Source organism: Mus pahari, chromosome 23, assembly GCF_900095145.1.
Source record: "Mus pahari chromosome 23, PAHARI_EIJ_v1.1, whole genome shotgun sequence".
Classification (NCBI taxonomy): Eukaryota; Metazoa; Chordata; class Mammalia; order Rodentia; family Muridae; genus Mus; species Mus pahari.
The window spans coordinates 14,439,567-14,466,346 of NC_034612.1; the positions used below are offsets into that span (position 1 = coordinate 14,439,567).

The following is a 26,780-nucleotide window of genomic DNA, read 5'->3' on the forward strand; positions in this document are numbered from 1 at the left end:
CCTGTGGGTCCCAGGTACCAAAGCCCGGTGGTCAGGCTAGGCATCAAGCACCTTTACCTGCAGGGCCATCTCACCAGCAACTTGACACAGGCGAGAGCTATTTGAAAGGAGGAAACCTCAATTGAGAGAATGCTGCTCTAAGATCCAGCAGTAGGGCTGGAGAGATGGCTCAGTGTTTAAGACCACACTGACTGCTCTTCCAGAGGTCCTGAGTTCAATTCCCAGCAACCACATGGTGGCTCACAGCCATCTGTAATGGGATCTGCTTCCCTTTTCTGGTGTGCATGAAGACAGAAATACACACACCGAGACTTACATAAATTAAGAAGTATTTTTAAAAAAGATTTAGCTGAGCTGTAATGTAATTCCTTAAGTAGTGGTTAATGAGGCAGGGCCCAGCCCATTGTGGGCGGTGCCATCCCCGGGCTGGTAGTCCTAGGTGCTATAAGAAAGCAGGCGGAGCAGAACCATGGGAGCAAGCCAGCAATCAGCATCCCTCCTTGGCTTCTGCATCAGCTCCTGCCTCCAGGTTGTTATTTGAGTTCCCATCCTGACTTCCTTCAATGATGAACAGTGCTATGGAAGCACAAGCCAAATGAACCCCTTCCTCTCCAACTCGCTGTTGGTCATGGCATTTCATCACAGCAATAGTGACTAAGACTACTCGGGTCCATCATTTTCTTTCCTGAGACAGGTTCTCAATCCATAGCCCAGGCTGGCTGGAACCCACATCAATCTTCCTGCAGCGGCTTCCGGAATGCTAGGGTGACAGGTCTGTTCCACTGGACACCCCTCCCCCTCCCCCTCTCCTAGCACTTGTGATAGTCTGACCTTGAACATGCCAGCCCAAGACCTGCCACTGGGCTCAGCCCACTAAGCCAGCAAATCAAATCCCAGGTGGTCCATTTCTTCAAGGCCACCCAGTATCTGACACCCAAGAGCCTCCAGTGTCCCTGTGCACGGACGCCAGGAGGCCCTCGAATAGCATTTCTCAACTGTGTGTCTGCAACTCTTTGAGGGCTTAACAATGTTTTCACAGGGGTCACCGAAGACCATCTGAAACCACAGATATTTACATTATGATTCAACAACAGTAGCAAAATCACAGAGATGAGGCAGAAATAAAAAATAATTTTATGATGGGGGTGTGGTCACAGCACAATGTATGAAAGGGTCACAGTTTTAGGAAGGCTGAGAAAGGCTGCTCTCAACTGGGAAGGCCGGGGTAGACAACACACTCCTCCCCAGCCCCCCTCAGCCCCATGGGGAGAATCGGATTCTAGCTAGGACAGTGGCTCATGGCCGCCCAGAGGCCAAGGACTCCAGGAGGCCTAGCTGAGATGTGTCCTGGACAGGACAGGCTGTCCTGGAGAAGGGAAAGCCGACACCGCCTGTGGCCTGTGGGGCAGGTCAGCTGAGCAGCAGCGGAGAAGATCAAGGCAGGTGGGGAGGGCTCTGCCTACACAGTCGGAGCCAGAACCCTTGCAGAAGAGGTTGGGAAGCAAGAGGAGAAAAAAAAACTCCTGTGTCCCCGCAGGCCACTCAGAATCTGCTGATTCCCCTCCCAGCTAGGCCACCCCACAGCATTTGACTCTCCTGCCCAGCCTGTTGCAGCCTCTTTGAAGTCAAAGCTTCATTCCTTTTCATGGTTGTGTAATATTCTACAGTCTCTATCTAGGTCTTATCCGTCACAACTGAGGCTGCACCACCAGGGGCTGGCTACCTACTCAGTGCCCTCCATTAAAGGGCATCCAGTCTTTCACTAAAGCACACTGTGCCTTGCTGTCCTCGAACTCCAAACTGGGAACAGACTGGGACCGGCGGGCAGGATCAAGAGACACACACACAGATGCATCGATGAGTGAGCATCGAGGGAGAGGTTCCTAGAGAGGGGCTCCCTCTGCGGAGGGTGCTGATGCAGATGTAGGAGTTTCCCACCAACTCTCAGCAGCGATGTCACGGACCCAAAGTTGCAGACGCGAGAACGTTGGGTCACAGTGTTCCCCACATGTGTTTAGACTCCTACTGTACCATAAAAATCTACTGACTTAGTTGTCAACAGTGTTAAGATCTGGAGACTCGAATTCCAAACCCTCCTGCCTTAGGTTCCTAGTGCTGGGTTTACAAGTGTACATCATCATGCCCCAATGAATGCCCTAGTGATACTCGTAAAGTCTCTTCCGTCCTTAACATTCGGGGGGCCCCAGCTCCCCAGTTGTGGCTGTGTTCAGCCAAGACATAGTGAGCTGGGGCTGGAGAGGTGGCTCAGTGGTTGCAAGCACCGGCTGCTCTTCCAGGGGTCCTGGATTATATTCCCAGCCCCCATATGGCATCTTCCAACTGTCTGTAAGTGTATGCCCATGGTATCTCATGCCCTCTTCTGGTATGCAGACAAAACAGCCATAATAAATAATCTTTTTTTTTTTTTTTTTTTTGGTTTTTCAAGACAGGGTTTCTCTGTATAGCCCTGGCTATCCTGGAACTCACTCTGTAGACCAGGCTGGCCTCGAACTCAGAAATCCGCCTGCCTCTACCTCCCGAGTACTGGGATTAAAGGCATGCGCCACCACGCCCCGCTAAACAATCTATCTTAAGGGGAAAAAAAAAAGACACAGAGAGTACCCTCTGGTGTGGAGCCAGGTCAGGTTGGCTCTTTTGTGGCAGGGACGATCAATCGCTTCAGAGCTTAGGCCAGTCTTAGCTAGGCCTATGGCAGTTTTGCCTCTGAGTTTTTATAAACTGGAGTGTAGGGAGAACCGGGGTTCTATTAGCCACAACTCCAGCCTCTGGGCATCCGGAGCAAGGACTATCCCAGCTGGAAAGCCTGACCCGGTTCCTTCCAATGCAGCCATCATGCCGATCAGAGGCTCTTCCAGGCTCATGCCACAAGGGACCGTAGGGTGGCTCAGGTTATCTCAGATAAGCTGCTCCCTTGGGGGGCACGCTGGGCCAGGTGCCAGGAGATGCTTGGAGGCCCCAGGAGCAGCATCCGCAGGTCAGGGCTTCTAGCCTGAGGCCTGGCCTCCTGGGAAGGCTCCCCTGTGGGATCAATGGAGCCTGGTGACCACAGCTCAGAGCAATTGGAACTGATTACTCTCTCATCACACTGGACCCGAGATCCAGGATCTAAAGCCTGGCTCAAGCCAGATACCAGGCCCTTAGGAGATTGTGGGATTCTCTTCCTTTGTTGTTGTAAAACACTCTCCCTGTGTAGCCCAAGCTGGCCTTGAACTAGAAATGTTGCTGCTGATGGTCTTGAACACCTTCCATAGGCCAAATGCTGGGGATTCAGGCATGCAGCGCCATACTCTTAGATACCTTCATTGTATCTGAAGACCTGCTTCCTAGAAATTAACTGAATGTCACTCATTCATTCATTCATTTATCTTATATGAGTACACTGTAGCTGTCTTCATACACACCAGAAGAGGGCATCGGATCCCATTACAGATGGTTGTGAGCCACCATGTGGTTGCTGGAAACTCAGGACCTCTGGAAGAGCAGTCAGCGCTCTTAACTGCTGAGCCATCTCCCCAGCCCCCAGATGTCACTCATCATGACTTACTTTGCAGCCCTGGAGATGGAACCCAGGCCCTGGCACACTTCTCTTCCCCGGACACTGTAAACGGCCCAACTCTGTGGTTCCTGAATTATACCTCTCAAAGTCTTATGTAAAACTCCACAGGGCGGTCTTGTCTGCTGGAGGTAAAACTGAAGGTCAATGTGAAGGCTAGGTCAATGTGAAGGCTAGGGGTGGAGTTTTGAGGCCAGCCTGGGCTACACGGTGAGACCTTATCTCCAAAGCCTCATGAAGAAGGTAAGGGTCCATCTCAGTGGGTAGAGCGACTTTGAGAGCCCGCACGCGCATATGTGCGAGCACACTCGCGCAAGCATGCACGCGGGCGCGCGTACACACACACACACACACACACACACACACACACACACACACACCAGGCCTTGAGTTCCACGGCCCTTGTTTGCATAAACCAGGTATGGTTTACACACTGTAATCCTGGCAGAGGAGAGGCAGAGGCGGGAGAATCGTGAGTTCTGGGTTATCCTTGGGCCACAGGAGACCTGCTCACACCTCCCAAGAGAAGCAAAGGAACCACAATAAGGACAAAGAGGATTAGGAAAAAGAGAGAAAACCAGGCTACTAAGGAAATACCAAGAATGGCTTCCTCAGCCAGAAATGGCAGCACACACCTTTAACCCTACTCCCCGACCCCCACCCTCCAAACACACCCAGGATGCAGAGGCAAGTGCATCTCTGTGAGTTTAAAGCCAGCCTGGTCTACATAGTGAGTTCCAGGACAGCTAGGGATATGTGGAAAGACCCTGTCTCACAAAACCATTGGGATGGGATGGGGTGGGGGTGGGTGGGTAGTGTGTTTCCATTCCAGCTCCAGAATGCCCCAGCCCTGCCCTAGGACTGACCCACACACAGCCACTTGCTGCATTCCCCAGCCCCGCTCAGCTCCACTCCCGGCTGTTCCCCCGCCTGGAATAGCTTGTTCCACATTCCACTGGAAACCTGCCCACCCGACCTGTCCCCACCTCCCCTCCTCCCAGGGCAGGGGCAAACACTCTGCCACTGAGCATGAGTGCTTCCGAGAACCTTCTGGAAGCACGAGGGCCGGCCGGCCGGCCATGGCTCTCTCTCTCTCTCTGCACCACTGTCCCTTCCCCCAGCCCCCACATGACTCCATTTGGGCTGCCTAAGATTCTGAACCACTGACTCAGGACTGTTCCCCTCCTGGTGCCAGAAGCCCCAGGTCTCAGCCAACTCTGCTGAATTCCTGTTTGATGGACAAGTGCCCTGGACTTCCCGCAGCTCTGAGGCCAATCAGGCAGAGTCATCGGGGATGTGGGCAGCCTGACTTTACACCTCATTTCTTTCTATTTTTCTATTTGTGTGCCTATCCAGAGGCCAGATGTTGACATCAGGTGTCTTCCCCAATTGCTCTCCACTTTATCTGTCTAGATCAGCAGTTCTGCTAGACTGGCTAGTTAAGGAAAGCCTGAGACACCCCTGTCGCCCCACCCTGAATCTCCCATCCCCCAGGCTGGATTATAGGCATAAGCCCCTCCTGGCTTTTCCTATGTCTGTGCTAGGGATCCAAATTCAGGTCTCCGGACTCAGGCCCTTCCATCCCTTTATCGACAGCCATCTCCTCCCCAGCCCTTCTCTCCATCTCTTCTTCATTCCTCAGCTGCCAGAAAGGGAAGGTAAAACCACCCTGTGCAGCCAGCTGGTGCAAAATGTCCCTGTTCTCCTTTAAGGTACCTGGAGCGGGCCTGGGAATCACGTGGCCCTCCGGGTCATGTCCTCAGAGATCCAGGTTTAGACCAGCCCTACCTGGTCCTAAGGATAGAAGTTGGAGTTCCTGGGGTGAGAGTGTAGCATGGTTACCCCCACCCCACCCCATGATGGGACTGCCGCCTGGTGGCTCTGTCTTTGGTGTGGGTCCGCTCCCCTGCTGTGGATCTGGCCCAGCCTTTGACTTCAGGCCTGCATTATTACAAAGTCACTGGTATCTACCACACCTCACTTCCCCTTCTATAGTGTCTTCCATATAACCCCGGGGCTCGCCACAACTGCAGAAGCCCTGTCATGGGACCCCCGTACATTTCTGCCGCAGCTCAGAGCCTGCATGGCGCTCAGAGCGCTCTTGTGCTCCAGAGAGCAGCTGTGACCCCAGCCTACCCACCCAAACCCCTCATCTCCAAAGAAAAACCTTGTGCCCACTGTGCCCAGTAGCCATTCAGTTACCCTAGTCCCCGCCCCTCCAACCTATCCTGGACCTGGTGGAATCACACAGTGTGTGGCTACTCTCAGTCATCATGAATCCTTCAAGCTCCACCTATTGGGCAGCACGGTCTCATGACTCAAGCCTTTCTCAGGGCTGAGTCATCTTCCACTATGCGGACTATGTATGACCACATTTCCCTATTCACTTCCTAACTGGGTGCCCTCTCTACCTGTCAGATCTTACGACTAACCCTGCGTGAAACATCTGTGTAGCTTTCGTGACCGGGTTTTATTTTTCCTTTCGAGAGAGGGTCTTTTTCTTTTGTTTGTTTGTTTTTTGTTTTTTGTTTTTTTGTTTTTTTGTTTTTTTCTAGACAGGGTTTCTCCGTATAGCTCTGGCTGTCCTGGAACTCACTTTGTAGACCAGGCTGGCCTGGAACTCAGAAATCCGCCTGCCTCTGCCTCCCGAGTGCTGGGATTAAAGGCGTGCGCTACCACGCCCGGCTTCAAGAGAGGGTCTTATGCATTTCAGGTTAGTCTAGAATTTTCTGCGTGGTCAAGGATGACCTTTAACTCCTAATCCTCTCCAGCCTCGCTTCCTGAATGCTAGGATTACGGGTGTGATCCCTCATGCCAGCTTGCCTGGGTTTTATTTTTTTATAATGTGTGTATGTGTGTGTCTGAATGTGGGTGGGTGGGCACATGTACACAGTTTCTCACAGAGGCCAGAAGAGGGCAAAAGGTGCCCTGGAGCTGGAGTTCCAGGCAGTGGTGACCCTCCCAGTGTGGGTGTTTAGGGACTGAACTGGGGTCCTTCGGAAGTGCAGTGAGTTCTCTTAACGGCTCAGCCACCTCTCCAGTGCCCCGGACAGGCTTTTACGTGGACACACATTTAGTTCTGAGCATCAGTCCAGAACTTCCAGTCCCTATGGTAACTGTGACTGCTGTCCTATGCTAAACATACACACCTTGGGACAACAACTAGGGCTATCCCATCCTCTGTGCCTGTTACAGTCAATAAATAGTCACAGGAATGAATGAATGAATGAATGAATGACTGAATGAATGAAGTTCAGTAACCACCACTGAATTGCATGCCCTTTGGGATGCTTGAAACCTGGGCTTCTGGCCCAGCTGTGACCATGTCTAGTTGTGTGTCCTCAGGCCAAGAGTTTCCTCTCCCCTCCCCCCCCCCCAATTCTGGGTCTCCCACCCTCTTAGATACAACGGGGAGAACAAGACAGTTCTGCCTCCCTGGTGTTTCGGACTTTTGCCACTTTGTGGTTCTTTTTCTCACTCTTTGTTTTCCTACACCCCACCTTTCACCCCCGTCACTAGATAGGAGAGAAAGGATAAAGGAGACAGAGAGAGAGAGAGAGAGAGAGAGAGAGAGAGAGAGAGAGAGATCTTTCTTTTTACAGTTTCATCTTTGAGCATGACTACACACCACAATCAACCTCCCTGAGCACCACACCCCAGCCCCACCTCTCCGGCTCTAGCATTTATACACCCTCTGACAATTTCCCAGAATTCTAAATGTCACACAGTCGCAGAAAGGATCCGCTGCTGGCTGAACCAAGCTTCTGCTTAGAGCACGAGACAAATCACGGTCAGCTGCCGCCAACAGTCAGCAGCAGCCCGTATCCCCACACCTCGGATGAAAACAAAAACACATTCTTATATTTCTCTCTCTCTCTCTCTCTCTCTCTCTCTCTCTCTCTCTCTCTCTCTCTCTCTCTCTCTCTCTCTCTCTCTCTCTCTCTCTGTGTGTGTGTGTGTGTGTGTGTGTGTGTGTGTGTGTGTTTTAAAGAAACCACACTACAGCCTGGTGCCGGCCCACACCACAGCAACCCGGCTTTCTGCTCACCTCCGCCTCCTCCTCCTCCTCCCCGTTCTGGCTGTGCTCGCCCTGCAGCCTCTCCCGAAGCCTTCCGAGCTCTGCCCGCAGGCTGCCCATCTCCTGCTCCTTGGTCTGCAGGTCTGCTTCGAGCTCCACCTTCTGCTCAATCAGGGCCTTCCCCTGGGCCTCCACCACGGTGACCCGGTGCCGAAGGTCATGGTTGATCTTCATTAGCCTCGTCTGCTGCTGCTGCAACTGTAGAGAGAAACGGGCATCGGGTGAGTTTGCCATGCACCAGTAAACTAGGTGGTGTGTGAACATCTTCCAAGTTTGTATTTCTTTGTTGGTTTTTTGAGACGAGACAAGAGTTTCTCTGTGTAGCCCTGGCTGTCCTGGAACTCACTTTGTAGACCAGGCTGGCCACAAACTCAGAAATCCGCCTGCCTCTGCCTCCCAAGTGCTGGGATTAAAGGTGTGCGCCACCACCACCCGGTTTGTTTTTATTTTTTTGTGACTGTGTTTTTTTAAGACTGTTGGTAAGGAATGATACACTTTTTTTTTCCAGTATGTGTTTTTTTTCCTGTGTGTCTATGCACCACATGTGTGCCTGGTGCCTGTGAAGGCCAGAAGGTGTCAGATCTCCTGAAATTGGAGTTGCAAACAGTTATGACCGAGAATCGCACCAGGCTCCTCTGGAAGAGCAGCGGGCACTCTTAACCACTGAGCCATCTCTCTAGCCCGCTTCCCTGGGCTTATGAAGGGACTCTGGCTCCCAGTGGGGCCATGAAGGAGGAGAGTGAACTCAGATTAGCACCGGTCACTTACAGCCTCGACGTCCTCGTTCTTCAGGCCCAGCTCCCTGTCTTTGGCTCGGAGCTCATCCCTCTGCTTGTCCACCACCTCCTTCAGTCTCTTCATCACCTGCCGCTCTCGCTCTGACATGCCTGGGGTGGGGGGGGAAGGCGAGATTGGCAGGTGAGCTGCCTCCCCTTAGCACAGGCCCTCCCATCCTGTGCAAGAGGGCCGGAGCTCTCCCCCCTCCCACCCTCCACGGCCCAGCTTCCCTCAAGCCTCCCACGTATCCTGCACATACCCCAGTGACTGCTTCCACCTTCAGTCTTTTGAAGCACATTCCTACCTCACCATCTCTCCCTCTCTCCCTCTCTCTTTCCTCTGCCTGGAGCTTTTCCACCTGACCTCCTCTGCATGTAAGACTCATCTTGCTGGTCCCCTCTGCACGATGGCACCTCCTCCTTTACCCCGAGACACTCCCACCCCTTGCCTCACTTCCGCAGCACCTGACAGCAATATCGTCGCCACACACATCATGACAGGCATGACCTCACACGGCGACCCAGAGGGCACAGCCTCCGAAGCTCACACTAACCCTGTAAAGCCACACTTGGCGTGTGTGGCTCTGCGTTCTCTCCTGTCTCTGTTTCCAAATTCATAAAATGGGATGGTGGCTGCATATACCTGGGGCAGACTGGAAGGTGGGTGGGGCCAACACATGCGCATGTGTGCACACATACACCACCACCACCATTGAGCCACAGCACTTGGTGGGCAGCCAGGACAACGTCCCTCCACTATCCCAGGGGATTGCTGAGCACCCCGCTTCCCACACATATGGTGCCTTTCAGGTGAATTCAAACAATTCGGTGAAAGCAGGATGTAGTGGTGCATGTCTTCAGTCTCAGATGCTGGAGAACGCTATGACTTCAAAGCCAGCCAGGTCTACTGAGTGAGTATGAAGCCAGCTTGGGCTACCTAGAGAGACCCTGTCTAAAATAAGAAGGATATTTGGTGAGCCAGGTCTAGCAGCATAGACCTTCAATCCCGGCACTCCAGAGGCAGAGGCAGTTGGATCTCTGTGGGTTTGAGGGTAGCCTGGTCTACACTGCAAGGTCCAGGTTAGACCTTTCCACCACTCCTACCGTAGCTCTAAAAATATAAAGATAAAAATCAGAAATCAGGCAAAAGCTGAGAAAGCTCAGCGCCGAGTAAACACGAGAGATCAGGGTTCGGATCTCCAGAACACGCTGAGATGCTGGGTGGGCGTGGCAGCTCGACTGACACTCCAGCCTCCGAAGACAGAAGCAGAGGATCAAGACCAGCCATAGCAATGAGCAGTGGGGTCTGACTGAGAGAGTGTGCGTCAGTGTATAAAGGGAAAGAGAAACGAGGGACACAGCCATAGGTTCAAGCACGAATACACAAGAGAGGAAAACAATTTTAAAAAACCTAGCAAATGATGCAATCCTAGCACGACAGAGACAGAGGCAGGAGGGTCGCCGCAACTGTGAGGCCAGCCTGGGCTACCTAGCAAGACCCTGTCCTCATATTATCCCCCAAAAGACCCACAGAGTGACTAAGAAGGTTATAAAGCTCATTGAGCAAATCTGGGAATGTGAATTCCATCCGCAAACCCATGTAACAAAATCCACAAGTCGTGGTACACATCTGTGCATATCTGTAATTCCAGCATCCCTACCGAGAAATGGGAGGCAAGAACTGCCTGGAAACTTGAGGGCCAATGAGCCCAGACGACATCGCAGCAGCAGAAAGGAGAAAGACCTGGTCTTAAAGAGGTGGAAATCAAGACCCGATTTCTCATCGTTGACCTCTGACCTCCATGTATATGCATTTGTGCGTGCGAACACGCACGCGCGCACACACACACAAATGTGTAAAAATTGATTTTAGAAACTTATTATTTTTGGGTGTGGGGATGTTTTGCCTGCATGCACGTCTTTGCACCATATGTGTGCCCACAGAGATCAGAAGAAGGTGTCAGATCCCCTGGAACTGGGAGTTACAGAGGGCTGTGAGCCACCATGTAGGGTGCTGGAAATTGAACCTGGGTCCTCAGCCAGGGCTCTGAACTGCTGAACTTTCACACTAGCCCACAATTAAAAAAAAAAAAAAAAAAAAAAAAAAATTAAAAAAAAAAAAAAAAAAAAAAAAAAAAAGAATGAATAAATTATAATTTCAGAAACATTCCCTCCCCACTTCCAGAAGCTGAAGTTCAAGGTGGGAGAGGGTGAATGAGTATGACCAAGGGGGTTCAGGATGTCCCCTGCTGCTATCAGTCTCCGTGACACATGTCTTCCCTCCCTTGTCTGTCACATTCTCTACCATATCTACCAGAATAATCCAGACTAACTCCACCTCGCTACTTTGAACTTCCTTCGAAAAGAAAAAAAAATTGAAATCAAAGAATGGGCAGGAGAGATGGCTCATAGGTTATGAGTGCTTGCTGCTCTTGCAGAGGACCCAGGTTCGGTTCCCAGCACCCACATGACAGCTCACAACCCTAACTCCAGTTCTAGGGATCCAGTGCCCCCTGCTGATCCCCCAAGGCATCAGACACACATATGGTGCCCAGACATATATACGGGCATAAAAGAAAATTAAGAAAAATCTCAAAGAAACAAAAATGACGGTACAGTCAGCTCTGCTCTGTTCCTGGTGACAAAATGACTCCTGCAGAGTGTCAGAGCCATTGGCAGAGCTATACAAATCTCTCTGGTACGCCCTGTACAGTGTCTGGACGCCCTCAGCTCACAGTCCTGTGTGCTGACAGCTCTCTAGCTTGACAGATCCCAAAGGAGATTTTTACTTTTACTAGTTAGTTAGTTTTTCGAGTCTCGGTTTCTCTTTTTTTTTTTTTTTTTTTTTTAAAGATTTATTTATTATATGTAAGTACACTATAGCTGTCTTCAGACACTCCAGAAGAGGGAGTCAGATCTCATTACGGATGGTTGGGAGCCACCATGTGGTTGCTGGGACTTGAACTCAGGACCTTCAGAAGAGCAATCGGGTGCTCTTACCCGCTGAGCCATCTCACCAGCCCCCGAGTCTCGGTTTCTCTTACAGCCTCGACTATCCTGTAACTAGCTCTGTAATCCAGGCTGGCCTTGAACTCAAAGAGATCTCCATGTCTCTCTGCCTCCAGAGCACTGGGATTGAAAGCCAGTGACACCACCATTCAACTGCCAGAGGGGGATTTTTTTTTTTTTTTTTAAAGGTTGGACTTGTGTTTTAGGTGTCATAGAGAGATTTTTTTTTTCTTTTTTCAATTTTTATTAGGTCTTTACTTCATTTACATTTCAAATGCTATCCCCAAAGTCCCCTATCTTTTTTTTTTTTTAAGATTTATTTATTTACTATATGTAAGTACACTGTAGCTGTCTTCAGACACTCCAGAAGAGGGAGTCAGATTTTGTTACGGATGGTTGTGAGCCACCATGTGGTTGCTGGGATTTGAACTCCGGACCTTCGGAAGAGCAGTTGGGTGCTCTTACCCACTGAGCCACCTCACCAGCCCCCTAGAGGGGGATTTTTAATCTGAAGGCTTCTATGGTGAGACAGAAGAGACCGGAATACGGCACCTGTCAGGATTCAGAAATCTAGTGGCCCATGTAGGGTGGATACTCCTAAACAACCCTCCTTCCCCTAGCTCATCTCCACAGAAATCTGACCCCTGAGCCTTCATATGACCCTTTACTCCAGCCCTGTACCATGTCACTCTTGACTGGTCCTCAAAGTCACCAGCGCCAACCCTCTTTCTCCCAGGGTACTGCCTGCCCCATGCCTGTTCCTCTAGTAGGTGGGGGAACACTTGGTCCCTGCTGTGTTCCCATGGTTTCCCCACAAAATAAAAATAACCTTGAAGGCAGCCTGGCATCTGCCCGGCTCTCGGCTCAGGCGGGGGCCGCAGTGCGGAGAACGCAGCTCTCCAGCTGGTCCCATGGAGGCTGAGCACACTCAGCGTTACGTGCATCTCCTGCGTGCACCTTACGCTGGTCCACACGGGTCAGCAGGGACTGCGAAAGCTGCAAGGGCAGAGCCACATTCCCAGAGGGAAGGGACCTTAGGAAAAGCAACTCAGAGCTAGAGTGGGCAGTGGACTTCCCAGATCACCCCAAGAGGCCCCCAGAGGCTACATCACGATTTTTCCTAAATAAAGTGATTCCACAATTCCAATCCTAGACGTGAACCCCACAGAGCTGAAACCAGGCCTCCCACAAACACTGAAAAGGTGTTCCCAGGAGCCAAAAAATGGATGCAACCAGAAAGCCCCAACTATGGGTGAATGACAGACACACGGTCCACCTGTGCACAGAATAGGACACAGCAGTGAAAAGAGACAGAGAAACCGCCAACATGCATTAGAATACAGACAGACCCAGAAAGCACGAAACTAAGATGCCAGACACACTGATGGGAGGGGGACCACTACGCATTCTCCCATTCAAACTGGGCAACCGAGGCACACAAAGGTCTTGTGAGTCCAATAAATCACGTCGCTTTCTAAAGCCGTCAAATCCATCTCAACGAAGCACACCTCAAAGAGAATTCCAGACCAAGATTCAATTATTCAACTGCATGGGTTTTTATTCACCCTTCAATCTTTATCAGTATCTTATTTCTTCATTTGTTTTGAATTTTATTACATTCACACGCGTGCGTGCGTGTGTTTGTGCGTGTGTGTGTGTGTGTGTGTGTGTGTGTGTGTGTGTGTTATGCTTACTTGTGAGAAGGTCAGAGAACACCTTGTCAGAGTGCGTTCTCTCCCTCTACATGTGGGACTCAGGGATTAAACCCATACTGTCAGGCTTAGCAACAAATGCCGACTGAGCCATTACACAGGCCCATGTCTCTTCTTTTTAAATTCTTTTCTTACTTTACTTTTTTTTTTTCCCCCAGACAGAGTGTCTCTGGCATTACAGGCATGTGCCACCTCGCTTGATGTATGTGATGCCTAGGATCCGATCCAGTACCCCATGCATGCTCAGCAAGGACTCTATCAACTGAGCCACATTGCTAGCCCCAGACTTTATCCTCTTCAGGCTATGACCACAGATTCTTACAGGACCTTCCTCCAAATCTGCTCTGTCTATCAAACCGGAGGGTGGGGTCAGGGATTTGCTCAGGCTAAGTAGTGAAGCACTCCTTAATCCCAGCACTCAGGAGGCAGAGCTCTGTGAGTTCAAGGCCAGTCTGGTCTAAATAGCAAGTTCCAGGACCAGACAGGGCTACACAGTGAGATCCTATCTCAAAAACAAGACAAAAAAATAAAATAAAATAAATCTGAGATTAGGTTCCTTGGTGTCGGCTACAAGAGGCAGAATCGGACATCAAGGGATGACTGCTGGAAGGCATTCACAAGGGTCCATCCACAAAGTCACTATTCTTGCTTTGCCAGCCCCAGCAGAGTCAGGGATGACGGCCCCAGGTATCGTTTATGGAACAGATGACAGTTGATGGCCTCAGAACCGATTGAATCAGAACCACTGTCCCCAGAGTCTGCGAGTCACCCTGTCCTGTGACCACAGCCTCAAATCTCTTCCAACACACAGAGAACAATTCCAACCTTGCTCTAGGATGCTGGATGACCTGACTCCTTGGTTCCCTCTGATATCATCGCCAGTCACTCTCGGCCTCGGCCATCTTCCCTTACCCTGGCCTTCCCGGAGTCCCTCAAGCACTCATACCCCAGGGCCTTGAGATGTACCACTTGATCATGGTACTGACGTGACTCAGGATAGCACTTTGTTAGGGGTTAATGGTGACCACCCTGATGAATGGGCACAGAGTGACCACAAGTTGCTACCTTAAGGCCCCATCTTAGCCCTTACATGGTGTCAGTTGCCATCAATCAAAGGAAGACATCTATTGACTGTTCCCATATCTACTGCCCGTTCCCTCTGTGTTAAAACATGAGTTTCATGTGGCAAGGGTCTGGCTCATCCAGTGTGTCCCCAAGGCCCAGAGGAAACATGCAGACACGCAAGACGGTGGAAAACCACGGCGTCTAGCTGAGTTCACATGAACACCAGTGAACTGGACCTCCAAAGTTGTTTCTCCCTGGGAGAGCGCCGCCCCACAGGAGCCGAAGGCAGGCAGCAAAAGCGAGGCAGCAGCCTCTGAGTGGTCCCAGGGACCGCTGGGATGGCATGCCTCACCTTCCTGCTTCTGGAACTCCTCCTCTGAGAAGCCCACGTCCTTGTGGTTGAGGTTGGTCATCAGCTGCTTATTCTCCTCCTGCAGCTGGGCAATCTGGGACAGGAGGTCCTGTGCTTCACCCCGCCACACGTCCTCCACCAACTCCAGCTCCTGTGGGGGGGATGGGGGACAGCGAGGGTCACGGCAGGATCAGAGCCACCCAGGATCTATCTCACCAGCCCATCCAGAGAACTGCTCTCTGTTCCTGGATTTGGAGCCACCCCCTTCCCTCCAAGAGAAGCTGGTCTCTGGCAGGTGGCACACTGAGCCACCAGGGTCTTCTGCTGATGTGCACATTGATGCCGTGTGGGCCAAGCCCAGCTCTGTGGATAAGCCATCCCTTGCTACAGAGTCCTGAAGCCCCAATCACTTCTTCAAGGCACAAAGAGGCTGCAGAGACCCCGTGACAGGGCCACAACCCCAGCGGTCCTCTGCTCTCTAGGACATCTACCCGAGGCAGCCTTAGCAGCTCACATAACCACTCCGAGTCTCAGTTTCCCTTGGTGAGGGGAAATGAAACTTCTAGGTTTAAAAGGCATATGCGAGAATGTGAGATTAGTCCGTTACAAGAATTTGCTGTTCATGGAGGCTAAGACAGGAGGATGTCTTCAAGTTAAAGGTTAGAATAGGCTATAAGAAGAAGAAGAAAAAAACTCAGAAAAAAATATATGAAATTTCCAAAGGGACTGAGACGCTGGCTCTGAGGTTAAAAGTGGGCATTACTCTAATGAAGGATGCACATTTGTCCTCAACACCTCTTTTGACCTGCATAGGCAGCGCACACACACACACACACACACACAAAGAATAAAAGTAGAGCCAAGTGTGGTTCCTTTAATCCTAACACTTAGAAGGCAGAGGCAGGCAAATCTCTGTTAATCTGAGGCCAGCCTGGTCTACATAGTGAGTATTAATCCAGGCCAGCTAATGCTATAGAGTGAGACTCCATCTCAGAATAGTAAGGATAGTAATAAGGGTTGGAGAGATGACTCAGTGGTTAAGAGCACTGACTGCTTTTCCAGAGGTCTTGAGTTCAATTCCCAGCAACCACATGGTGGCTCACAACCATCTGTAATGGGATCTGATGCCCTCTTCTGGCGTGTCTGAAGACAGTGATAGTGTACTCATATACATAAAATAAATAAATAAATCTTTAAAAAAAAGATTAGTAATAAGAAATATTAAGACTATAAAGTGAATCTTTAAAGAAATTACTTGTTTTACTTTATGAACACATGAGTGTTCTGCAGATACGCACTACATGCAGTACCCAAAGAAGTCAGAAGATGGCAATAGAACATCTGGAACTGGGGGTGCAGGCAGTTATGAGCGCCCACGTGGGTGCTAGGAACTGAACTTGGGGTCCTCTGTAAAAGAAGTTAAGTATTTTTGCCTACGGAGCCATTCTCCAACCACCACCCCCCACTCCCACCCCCCACCACCCGCAAATAAACTGAAACAAAAATTTTCTTTAAAAAGTATTTAAGAGCCAGACATGAGGTATATGCACACCTCTCATCCCAGCCCTCTGAAGGTGGAGGAGGGAGAAATTTGATGCTAGTCAGGCCGCACATCTCCAAGGAACAAGAAATGACCACAAACCGGTAGGAGCCAGAACTGGCAATGTTCAGCCCTGTGGCTTCCTGCGGAACAGTCTGGAGGGCAATGCAGATTTACCCAGGACATGGCAACTCTAACCTCAGCTCTGCCCAAGCGGTGTGAAGACACTCTTCCACTGAGAGCTACACTACAATCCCTGTGATTACCAGCATTCAGGAAGCTGAGGCAGGAGGTTTATGGTTGAGTTAGGGGCCAGCCTGGGCCCACACCTACTTGATCATATATACACACAAAGAGGTCTATAGCAATGTTCCTTACAGCAGAAAGAAGCGAGGCAGGGCTGATGAGATGGCTCAGTGGATAAGAGCACTGACCGCTCTTCCAAAGGTCTTGAGTTCAAATCCTAGCAACCGCATGGTGGCTCACAACCATCTATAATGAGACCTGATGCCCTCTTCTAGGGTGTCTGAAGACAGTTACAGTGTATTTACATATAATAATAAATCTTTAAAAAAAGAAACAACCCAGGAAGGCATAAATAAGCCATCCCTACAGTGGGCTATTATCTGCACATGAATGGAATGAAATATTGCTAAAGCTATCGCCAGCTAAGAAGAGAAGCCAGGTACCAAAGATCACACAGTCCGCAATGCCATTCCTATGAAACATCCCACAGGCAGATCCACAGAGACAGCGGTAACCTGGCGTCTGTCTGGAGCTGAGGGGCACCAGGGGTGTGTTCCTCTTTGAAGGCAACGTGACCGCTCTCAACTTTACAACTGTGAACTCGGGAGCAACCATGCACAGGCATGAATGGGGTCGGCAGGCACCATGGCTGTGGCTTAGATACAACCCAAGCTGAAGGATAAAAGTTTGCATCCTGTCAACACTAGCTTGCTTGTTTAAGATGCTGGGGTTGGATCCCAGGGCTTCACACATTCTAGACAAGCACTGAACCACACCCTTAGCCCCTCCCTGGGGGATTCTAGGCAGGGGCTCTACCACTGAGCCACACTCCCAGCCCCTCATTGGGGGACTTTAGTCAGGGGCTCTACCATTGAGCCACATCTACAGCAACACTATTCACAGAAAAGGTCTCACTAAATTGTGCATGCTGGCCTTGAACTCACCCCCATAGCCTCAGAAGACCTTGTTTTGATTCTCCTGCCTCAGCCTCCCCAGTAGCAGGATGCTAGACATATATCACCAGGTCCAGATATGCCAACCCAGGGATGCACTTCAGCTGATCTTGGGCAAGTTCTTTAAACCTTGGGTGCCCCAGAAATAAAAAAACAGTATGTCTCTTTGGGGGCTATTAGGAGGACGAGACAGGCAGCTGGATGGCCAGGGTTTAAAATGGCATTTGGCACCCAGAATGTACCCGCACAGTCAGGATGTGGCCAGCCTTCCTCTCCCACAGTCTGTCACAGGCTGGCCAGGTGGCCGGACATCCAGCGTCCTCGCTCTTGTAGAGAAGTTCCCTCATCCCACTTTCTGTCACAAAAACTGTGGCCCTGAGGAAGTGAGGCCTTGGTTGTGTATATCAACAGCTGTTTCAAGGCCCCAAGGGGGTGAGTATCAGGCCAGGGTGAGAAGTGATAGAGGAATGGTCAGGGACCTTCCTATACACAGGGTCGGCCTGGAAACCGAGCCAGACCCTTCCTCTGCCCCCGGCTGGCACAAGCTGAACACAGAGCAGCCCGAGTGGGTTATCAGGATCAACCAGCTAAGCAGGTGGGACCATGCCCCCCAACAAAGACATCCACATGCCAGTTCCCAGAACCTGCCAACGTGCCACCTTCTATAACAAAAGGCACCGCAAGAAGATCTGGTGGGTCTATGAGCTCACAGGGCCCTTGTGAAACGTCGGTCGGTGGGGCCAGAGTAAGAGAGGATGTGGCATAGGTTAAAGCCTACATGTTGTGTGCTGGTTCTGAGCATGAAGGAAGGGGCCATAAGCCGGGGGATGCAGGCAGCAGAAGCTAGAAAATCCACAAAGAAGCAGAGCTCCCCTATAGCTAAACCAATGGAATCTCTCCAACACCTTGATTTTCTTTTTTATTGTTACAGTTTTTGGTGTTGGGGCCTCGCACATATCAAGCACAAGATACACGCCCGCCCCCCTCGTCAAGCCTCTTGGGAATCTTTTTGAGACAGAGCCTCACTAAGATGCCCAGCTTGGCCTAAAACTTGCCATCCTCCTGCCTCAGCTTGCCAGAGGCACCACCAGGTCCAGCTGTCGAGTATGGCCCATTTGCTTCCCCGGGCTTCTGGAGGGCTATCCACACTGGTGTCGCCCGTATGCTCCTGGTTCCTTGCTGCACCGTACCTTAGTGTGCCCGCTATATGAGTCGCCCTGTGTAACAACACATCTCTCCTGCCTTGAGCCACTGGTGCTGTGTTATGGCAGCCACAGGAGATAAATATGGATTTCATCCTCCGTTGGCTTTGGTTTTCCTCTTGTGTGGCCCAGGTTACCCTCAAACTCCCTAACCAGTCCAGGCTGGCCTGGACATCCTGATCCTCCTGTCTCCACTTCCAAGTGCTGGGATGACAGGCCTGCTGGCCGTGTCTGGGTTTTAACGTTGCTGGGAATCGAACCCAGGCCCCCCACCCCCATGCATTCCAGTAACCACCCTACACACGGGGCTCCAGCCCCAGCCCTTCCTTTCCCCTTCCTTTTCTTTAGGATTTATTTTTAATTACGTGTAGGTGTGTGTGTCTGCTTGTGGGTACAGGCCTCCCCTCTCTGTGACTGCTGCCTCCTCACTTCACCCCGCCCTCAGCTCAGGCAGTATCTCGTCAGGAACTTCCCTGAGGACCTCCCTCTAGACAGCCTCCACCATAGCTTCCCTGACTTACTTCCTTCACGGCCCTTAATCATATGCTGACATATCCGTTTATTTTTAAATGTATGCACTCAACGCTGGTACGGGGGAAATACATGTTGGATTTGAAATGTGAGGTTAAACGAAAAGAACAAGGGCCCTCAGACTTGGCTCATTAGGTCTGACCTGATGTGGTAGTTTCTTTGATTTCCACACCAAATAGTAATTAATGAATTCATTAAATTAAATAAACATTTTTTTTTTCTCCATGTAACCCTGGTTGTCCTGGAACTTACTCTATAGACCAGGCTGTGTCTTGGACTCAGAGCTCTGCCTTCTTCTCCTTCCTGAGTGTGGAGGATTAAAGGTGCGTGCCACCACCACCTGGCTGGTAGAAGGTGGCTCAGTAGGTGGAGTGCTTGCCTGGCATGCACAAAGCCTTGGATTCTATTCCAGTACACACTGTATTTCCACCAGGGAGGTAGAGGCAGGAAGATCAGAAGTTCAAGGTCACCCGCTGACTTATACTAGGTTTGTTGCTGGCCTGGGATACATCAGACCCTGCCTCACAAAAATGAAATAAAAATTGTTTATAGGCTAGGCATGGTGACATAGGCATGCGGATCTCTGAGTTTAAATCCAGCATGGGCGACAGCTGAGTTTTCAGACAGCCAGGGCTGTGCAGAGAAACCCTGTCTCAAGAAAAAAAAAAATGGTTAAAAAATACTAATGGGTCTGGAGAGACAGCTCAGCTATAAAGAACATTGGTTGTTCTTCTAGAGGACATAAATTCCCAGCTCCCACATGTTGGCTTACAACCATCTATATAGCTCCAGTCACCCTTGTCAGGCCTCTTTGGCACAAAGCATGTGCTATACAGACATCCATTGCAGGCACAAACACTTCTATGTATACACCACAATTAAAAATTAAAAAAATTAATAAATACTCAGTAATTCTTACACGAGGAGATAGCAGAGCACCTGTCTAGTGCATGTGAACTCCTGGATGTGACCTGCAGCACCAGAACGAGCCTGAAAAATAGTAATCTGTGCCAAATCCATGTAGGACCAGAAGCATGCCGGGCAGTGGTGGCGCACACCTTTAATCCCAGCACTCGGGAGGCAGAGGCAGGCGGATTTCTGAGTTCGAGGCCAGCCTGGTCTACAAAGTGAGTTCCAGGACAGCCAGGGCTATACAGAGAAACCCTGTCTTGAAAAAAACCAAAAAAAAAAAAAAAAAAAGGGAAAAGCCTGGGAGCACCGTGGATGCAGTGGTTTCCATCCTTGGTGTTAAAATGAACACATGTTTCCTCCTAGCATGGACTTTCACCATGCTCTGGAATGGCAAGGGCCCTAGAACTGAGGCCCACAGGAGCCAAACCTTCACCTACATCCCTAGTGCTCAGAATGGCACCCAGAACATGGAAGTACATTTGGGGGTTTGGGGATGTGGAGTGGAGAGGGCTTGCTTGGCGTGAGAAAGGCCCCCGGGGTTGAACCCCCAGCTTTAAAACCATGACCCTGTTCTCAGTATTCTTGCCCACCCGCTACCTGACTTGAGAACCAGTCTTTGTTTCCCCACGCTGGGTCCCACCCACATCAACCAGGCCAGCACTTTGCCCACCATGGCATGTCCACAGGGCCGCACACTGCATCATCAAGAGAGAACCATGGGTCCGTGGCCTGGGACTGAGTGATGAGCCGGGCAGAATAGGTCTAAGTGTCTGAGGAAGGACAGGGCACAGCCATTCTGAAGCTGTGTTTACAGAGAGAGGATTAGGGAGAGTCGGGAGACAAACCGGAGAGCAAGCAGAGGTTTGTTTTTGTTTTGGTTGTGTGGGGGGGTGGGGGGGTTAGCTTGACAAGCCTCTGGCTCTAGAAGAGAGATCAATCAGATGGGCCTGGTGTGACCTTACATATAAAGCCACACCACACAAAGAGGCCTGGGCTGGGGAAGGAGGGATTCCACCAGAGCTGTTTACAAACAAAAAAACGCTGCTGCCTACTTCCTGGCCTGGCCACAGCTGGTGACATTCTGAAGCAACAAGTGCGCCTGAGAATTCCATCGGGCTTGGTGACCTGTGATGGCCCAGACCAGCCACAGTAGAAATAAAGCACAGGGAGGGGACAAGAAATCAGTGCCAGCAGGACTTCTGGCAGACACCAGGCGGAGCCCGTGGTAGGATGGATCCTGGATTCAACATGGGAGGGCCTCACAGCCCTTCCTCTCGGGGGCCCTCTAGGGGAGGTGAATATGGGGGTGGGGGGAGTTGAAATGCCTACGTGGGGGGGTTCTGATAAACTCTGAGGCATCTCAATATGTCCCCATTCAGGACTTAACACTGTGGGCTTCAGGTAACAAACTCATTTATCCACTGGGCCATCTTGCTGGCCCCAGGGTCTGGCCTGTAGACTCTGTGTGTCCGGTAACCAGTCCTGATGTTCAACACTCTCCTGCACGATGGACACTGGGATTACCCTTCACTAGCAGAGGACACCATGACACAGAGAGGCAGCCGTCTACCCCAAAGCTCACAGCCTGCCAAGTGTGGGGTTTTGAAACCAGGCTGTCTGGCTCCACTGTCCCACCGGTTCTGAGACTCTGGGAATTAATTACAGGACCGAGGGAGGCACCTTCCGGCTGCAAGTGTGATCCTGGAAATGCAGCTGACTTTGAGGAGCTCAGTTTCCTTCCTGACTCCAGGGCACAGGACAGGGGGAGGGGAGGGGGATAAACACAGCCAACACTGTCATTAGGACTCTTACCCACACCCATCGTCTGTCTTCAGGGTGACACTGAACACCTAGTTTTGACCCTTATCTCAGAAAACTTAAGATCCATCCCCACAGTATACAATAGAGGATGGCCTGCCAGCGAGTTTCAGAGAGGCTAACCAAACTTCCTAAGGTCACACAGCAAGCCAGGACAGGTCCTAGCATCCAGGGGAAAGGAGTTTCCTCCCATTCGAAGTCTGAGAGATCGGTCAAGTGCAGCCCAGGTTGAGGTTAGGGCAGGAAACCACATGTCTCCCGCTTCCCTTCCCCAGGCACCTAAGTCTGGTCTGGTCTCCCAAAGGCAGACGACTGCTCCTCAGGCAAACAGTGGGCCTGAAGGCCACTTGCAGCTATTCAGTCCTCTGAGTCAAGCAGGTTGGGAGAAGGGATCCTGGAAGTATCTCCCAAGGACGGGGATTCTCATCAGTAACCTGGGGTAAATTAAATGGAGAGGGTCCCTCGCCATTCGGACCCTCTGCTTCCTCATCTGTAAAGGAAGAAGATCCTCGCCTTATGCTTTCAAAAGAGTTAAAGATACGACTCAGGCAGAGGAAGAGCAGGTGACTGTACTGTGAACCTTGAGAAGAAAGTTGCAACTTTGAAGCCCGAGGGGGGCTCAGGACTGGTGCTCACTCTGAGGGTCCTGGAGGGACTTAGGATAAAAAAGAGTGGGTGGGGACTGACTTCCTTCCAGGAATAAAATAATACTAAGTTTGGTACCCATAGCATAAACTTTGGTCCTCGTAGGTGGGGTCTCCTGTAATCACCAGTGGAAAAACCAGGAGATGAAGCACAGAGAGGCTCAGCAAGTTACCCAAGCTCACACTGCTACTCAATGCTCCAGGCTGGGCCAAGAGGACTCGGGCCTCCTTCCTCTCTCACCCGGTTCTAGGCACTGTGTACACTCATCCACAAAGGACACTAGCGGCTGCCCAGAACCGAAGGGCATCCACAGAGCCCACGCCCCTTGCCCAGGCCGGCAGACTGAGGCCTCCGCCCACCTTTTGATGTTTGCGCTCCTTTTCAATGCGGTCCATCCTCTCTACCCGCAACCGGTCCAGTTCCAGGCGCAGCTCATCCAGCTCGGGAGCGACGTGGTGCCGGCTAACCAGCACCTCGAGGATCTCCAGGACCCTCACGACCTTGGGCATGAGGCGTGCGATGGACTCGCAGCCGTGTTGGTCGATAACCCTCTCAAACTCGTGGCCCACGAGCGACGCGATATCGTACACGTCCATGACGGTCAGCTCCGCCACGTTCTTCTCCAGAGCCGACAGGGCGGCGGGCGGTGACCCTAGCGGCTCCTCCATGGTCCCGCGCGGGCTCCCCGCCGTCCCTCCACTCCAGTAACTCGTGAACTTGGGGGAGGGAGGGTGCTGGGGGCCTGGAGCACCGCGGGGAGGATGGCGAGGGCGGCGGCGCGTGCGCAGGCCCGCAGCGTCTCCCGACTTGAGGCTCCGACTGGGTGCGATGGAGACGCGGGTCCCGGCCTGGGAGGCGGTGGCGCCCGGTGCCCGGAGGGACGGCGGCCCCGAGACTCCTCCCGGAGAGAAGAATCAAACTTTGGTGACGCCGAGTGACTCCGGTTAGCCGGCTCCTCCCCGTGGGGACGCTGCGAGGCGACGTGGGCTTGGAGAGGAGGGGGAGTGCGTCTCTGTCCCCGGGGGTCTCGGTACGCAGCCCGGCGAAGCCGAAGCTCCGCCCCCGGCTCCGGTCCCGCCTCCCCCGCTCCGGTCCCCAGGACCCGGGCCCTGCTCCACCTCCTCCAGCCGCGCTCCGCCTCCCAGGCAGCGGCTGCCACCGCGCACGGCCATTGGCTGCTTCAAGAGGAGGCGGAGTTTGCCTGCGGAGGGATGGGGTCAGGAGGTGGGCTCCCCCTGGGATCCAGCTAGTGCAGGAGGACCCTCGCCCCTTAGGAGCTCCCTGCTGGCCTGTGCTTAGCCCTCTGGGCGCCTCGAGTATAAAACCCCACAGAGCACAGGGGTCGTCGGTCCCCAAAGTCGGCCTGTGCCCCACCCAGATTCCAGCTCATCCTGGGGACCCTATAAGCCCCGCAGGTCTACCCTCTCATATGTTCCACTGTCTATCACTACTCCGTGGTACCCCACCCTGTGCTCCTGCAGGGTCTAAGGTGACTGTCGACGAGCAAAAGCATCTTGGTCTCCAGAGCCACTGCCTGCCCGGCCTCTACCCTTTGAGCTGAGACAAAAACTTCACATCGCCGTGGAAGTTGGGAATTTGGATCTCAGTCCCAAGACTGATTCTGAGCTCTGTTCGTCCTTGGGCCTCGCCAAACCCCAGTTGTCCATCAGACCCCAGCCCAAGCCAGGAGAGATTATCCTGAATCTGTCCCTCCCCCTGCCCGCTTCTCTTCTGTTCCCAGGCTGGAGGTGGAACCCCTTGAGTTCCCTCCATTGAAAAGTACCCTCCACATACAGAACCTTAAAAGTCCCCAGAAGCCCTTGGTCCTTCAGGACACGAAGTCTTGTCTTTGTTTCTTTTTGAATTGCTGGCCTGCAATTTGCTATGTAGATCAGTCAGGCTTTGAACTCATACTTCTGTCTCTTCCTCCTTGAATGCTAGGATTGAAGGCATGTGCCACATTTTATCCCATTTACAAATTTTGGACACCCAAAGGTTGCAGTAGCTCCCACCCTAATCTCTGTTTAGGGTCTGATGCCAGAAGAAAGAAACAATGTATATATTTTATATAACTTTTGATACAGTATATAATTAGAACGATACTACTTTATTGTTCAAAAAAACTTACTCGGGCTGGTGAGATGGCTCAGTGAGTAAGAGCACCCGACTGTTCTTCCGAAGGTCCGGAGTTCAAATCCCAGCAACCACATGGTGGCTCACAACCATCCATAACAAGATCTGATGCCCTCTTCTGGAGTGTCTAAAGACAACTACAGTGTACTTACATATAATAAATAAATAAATCTTTAAAAAAAAAAAACTTACTCTTGCACAGGGCCTAATTTATTTATTTTTAATTTTTCTTTAAGATTTTTTTAAATTATTTATATGAGTACACTGTATCTGACTTCAGACACACCAGAACGTGGGTGTCAGATTTCACTACGGGTGTTTGTGAGCCACCATGTGGTTGCTGGGATTTGAACTCAGGACCTTCAGTAGAGCAGTTGGTGCTCTTACTTGCTGAACCTTCTCGCCAGCCCACAGGGCCTAATTTTTATACATTAAACCTTATCACAGATAAATATATAAAGGAAAAAAAATCACAATAGCTGGGTTTTTGTGTGACCCTGAGGCTGCTGCCCTGGGGCAGGGCTGGGGTGGGGGAGTCATGTATTAGGGCGGCTGCACCGGGAGAATGGCTGCATCTGGCACTGATGTACCTCGGAACTGCTATGCCGGGGTGGGAGGAGGGGGGAGGAGGCAGCACTGGGAGCTGTTGCACTATGGGAGTAATTGCCAGTGGTACTGCTGCATGGGACAGGAAGCGACAGCCACTCTAGGGGAACTGTCCCAGGAGGGGAAGGAGAATCTGTTCACTGCCTGGGAAGTATCTGAGCAGCACAGATCAGCACCGGAAGAGACGCTGTCCCTGCGCTAAGCACTGAGCACACTGTACATTTAGCTTACACAAAGTGTTTGTAAACCTTGGGTCTACTGTGTCACTCCCCAAGTGTCTTTTAATAATGTATTTATTTATTTTATGGAGATGAGTATACTGGAAGATTGTGAGCCATCATGTGCTTCCTGGGAATTGAATTCAGGACCTCTGCTCACTCCGGCCCTGCTCTGGCTAGGGCACGGCTCGCTCCAGTCAGCCTGCCTTGCTCAGGCCCAAAGATCTATTTATTGTTATATGTAAGCACATTGTAGCTGTCTTCAGACACACCAGAAAAGGGCATCAAATCTCATTAGAGATGGTTGTGAGTGTGGTTGTTGGGATTTGAACTCGGGACCTTCGGAAGAGCAGTCAGTGCTCTTAACCGCTGAGCCATCTCTCCAGCCCCCAAAGGGTCTTTTAAAGTGTGCATGTGTATGTGAACCATGCACCTGCTCAGAAAGGTAAATCTGCGCCCCCACAGTTGAGGAGGGATACAGCCACAGTGACCCAAGGTGGTTTCAGCAGCATAGCTAGGCTTAATTACACCTAGCTGGGTAGAGTGATCAGGGGTGGCTTCCTGGAGGAGGAGGGCCTCAGGTGCAGAGTGAAAGGCAGAGGTCACAAGCACCTGTGAAGTTTGTGCATAGGCTGTGCCGTGTGTTCATCCGTAACCTTAGATGGAGCCAGGGGCAGGCTGGTGGTAGAGGCAAATGACCAGAAAGGAGAATAATAGACAGTGTAAGCTGGGTATGGTGGCACACACCGGTAATGGCAGCACGCTGGATGTGGAGGCAGGAGGACCACCGCGTGTGTGTGTGTGTGTGTGTGTGTGTGTGTGTGCACTTGCACGCTCTTGCGCTTATGCTTGCACGAGTATGCCACAGTCTTAGTGATATAGCAAGCTCCGAGGGTAAAGCCACTTGCCATTAAGTCTTGTGATCATCCCTGGGACCCACACTACAAGGACAGAACTGACTCTGGAAAAGTGTCCTCTGACTTCATGTGTCCCCACATATGTGCCTGTACACACATTACATACATACATACATACATACATCAGTCTGGTGTGGTTCCCCACTCAGAAGACGGGCAGGCAGATAGATCTCGGTGTGAGTTTCAGGCTAGCCTACTCTGCATAGTGAATTTCAGGTTAGCAAGGGATACACACTAAGACCCTAGCTAAAAAAAAGGGGGGGGTACGTGTACTGGAGGGATATTTCCTCAGTAAAGAGCACTGAGCGCTCTTCCAGAGGACCTAGGTTCGATTCCCACCACCTACATGGCAGCTCACCACTCTGTAACTCCAGTTTCAGTGGATCCAGCATGCTCTTCTGGCCTTGGCGGGCATCAGATACTCAAGTTATACAGCCATAGATGCAGGCCAAACACTCATACACAGACAATTAATTTTTTATATTTAAAATAA

General features: G+C 51.3%; 1 protein-coding gene across 4 annotated transcripts in view; it reads right to left on the reverse strand.

The window, feature by feature from the left end:
• Rilpl1 (Rab interacting lysosomal protein like 1) overlaps positions 1–23,516 on the reverse strand; it is a 35,999-nt gene extending 12,483 nt beyond the window's left edge. For 2 of the 4 annotated variants that reach the window (XM_029533704.1, XM_029533705.1), the window contains exons 1-4: positions 22,773–23,516; positions 14,567–14,717; positions 8,421–8,539; positions 7,623–7,850 (exon numbers count right to left, since the gene is read on the reverse strand). In XM_029533704.1, coding sequence (XP_029389564.1) covers positions 7,623–7,850; positions 8,421–8,539; positions 14,567–14,717; positions 22,773–23,081 — 807 coding nt within the window. In that variant the 5' untranslated portion in view covers positions 23,082–23,516. The remainder of the gene's footprint in view (positions 1–7,622; positions 7,851–8,420; positions 8,540–14,566; positions 14,718–22,772) is intronic. The other 2 variants (XM_021186790.2, XM_029533706.1) reach the window with 1 other exon arrangement.
• Between the last annotated feature and the right edge of the window lie 3,264 nt (positions 23,517–26,780).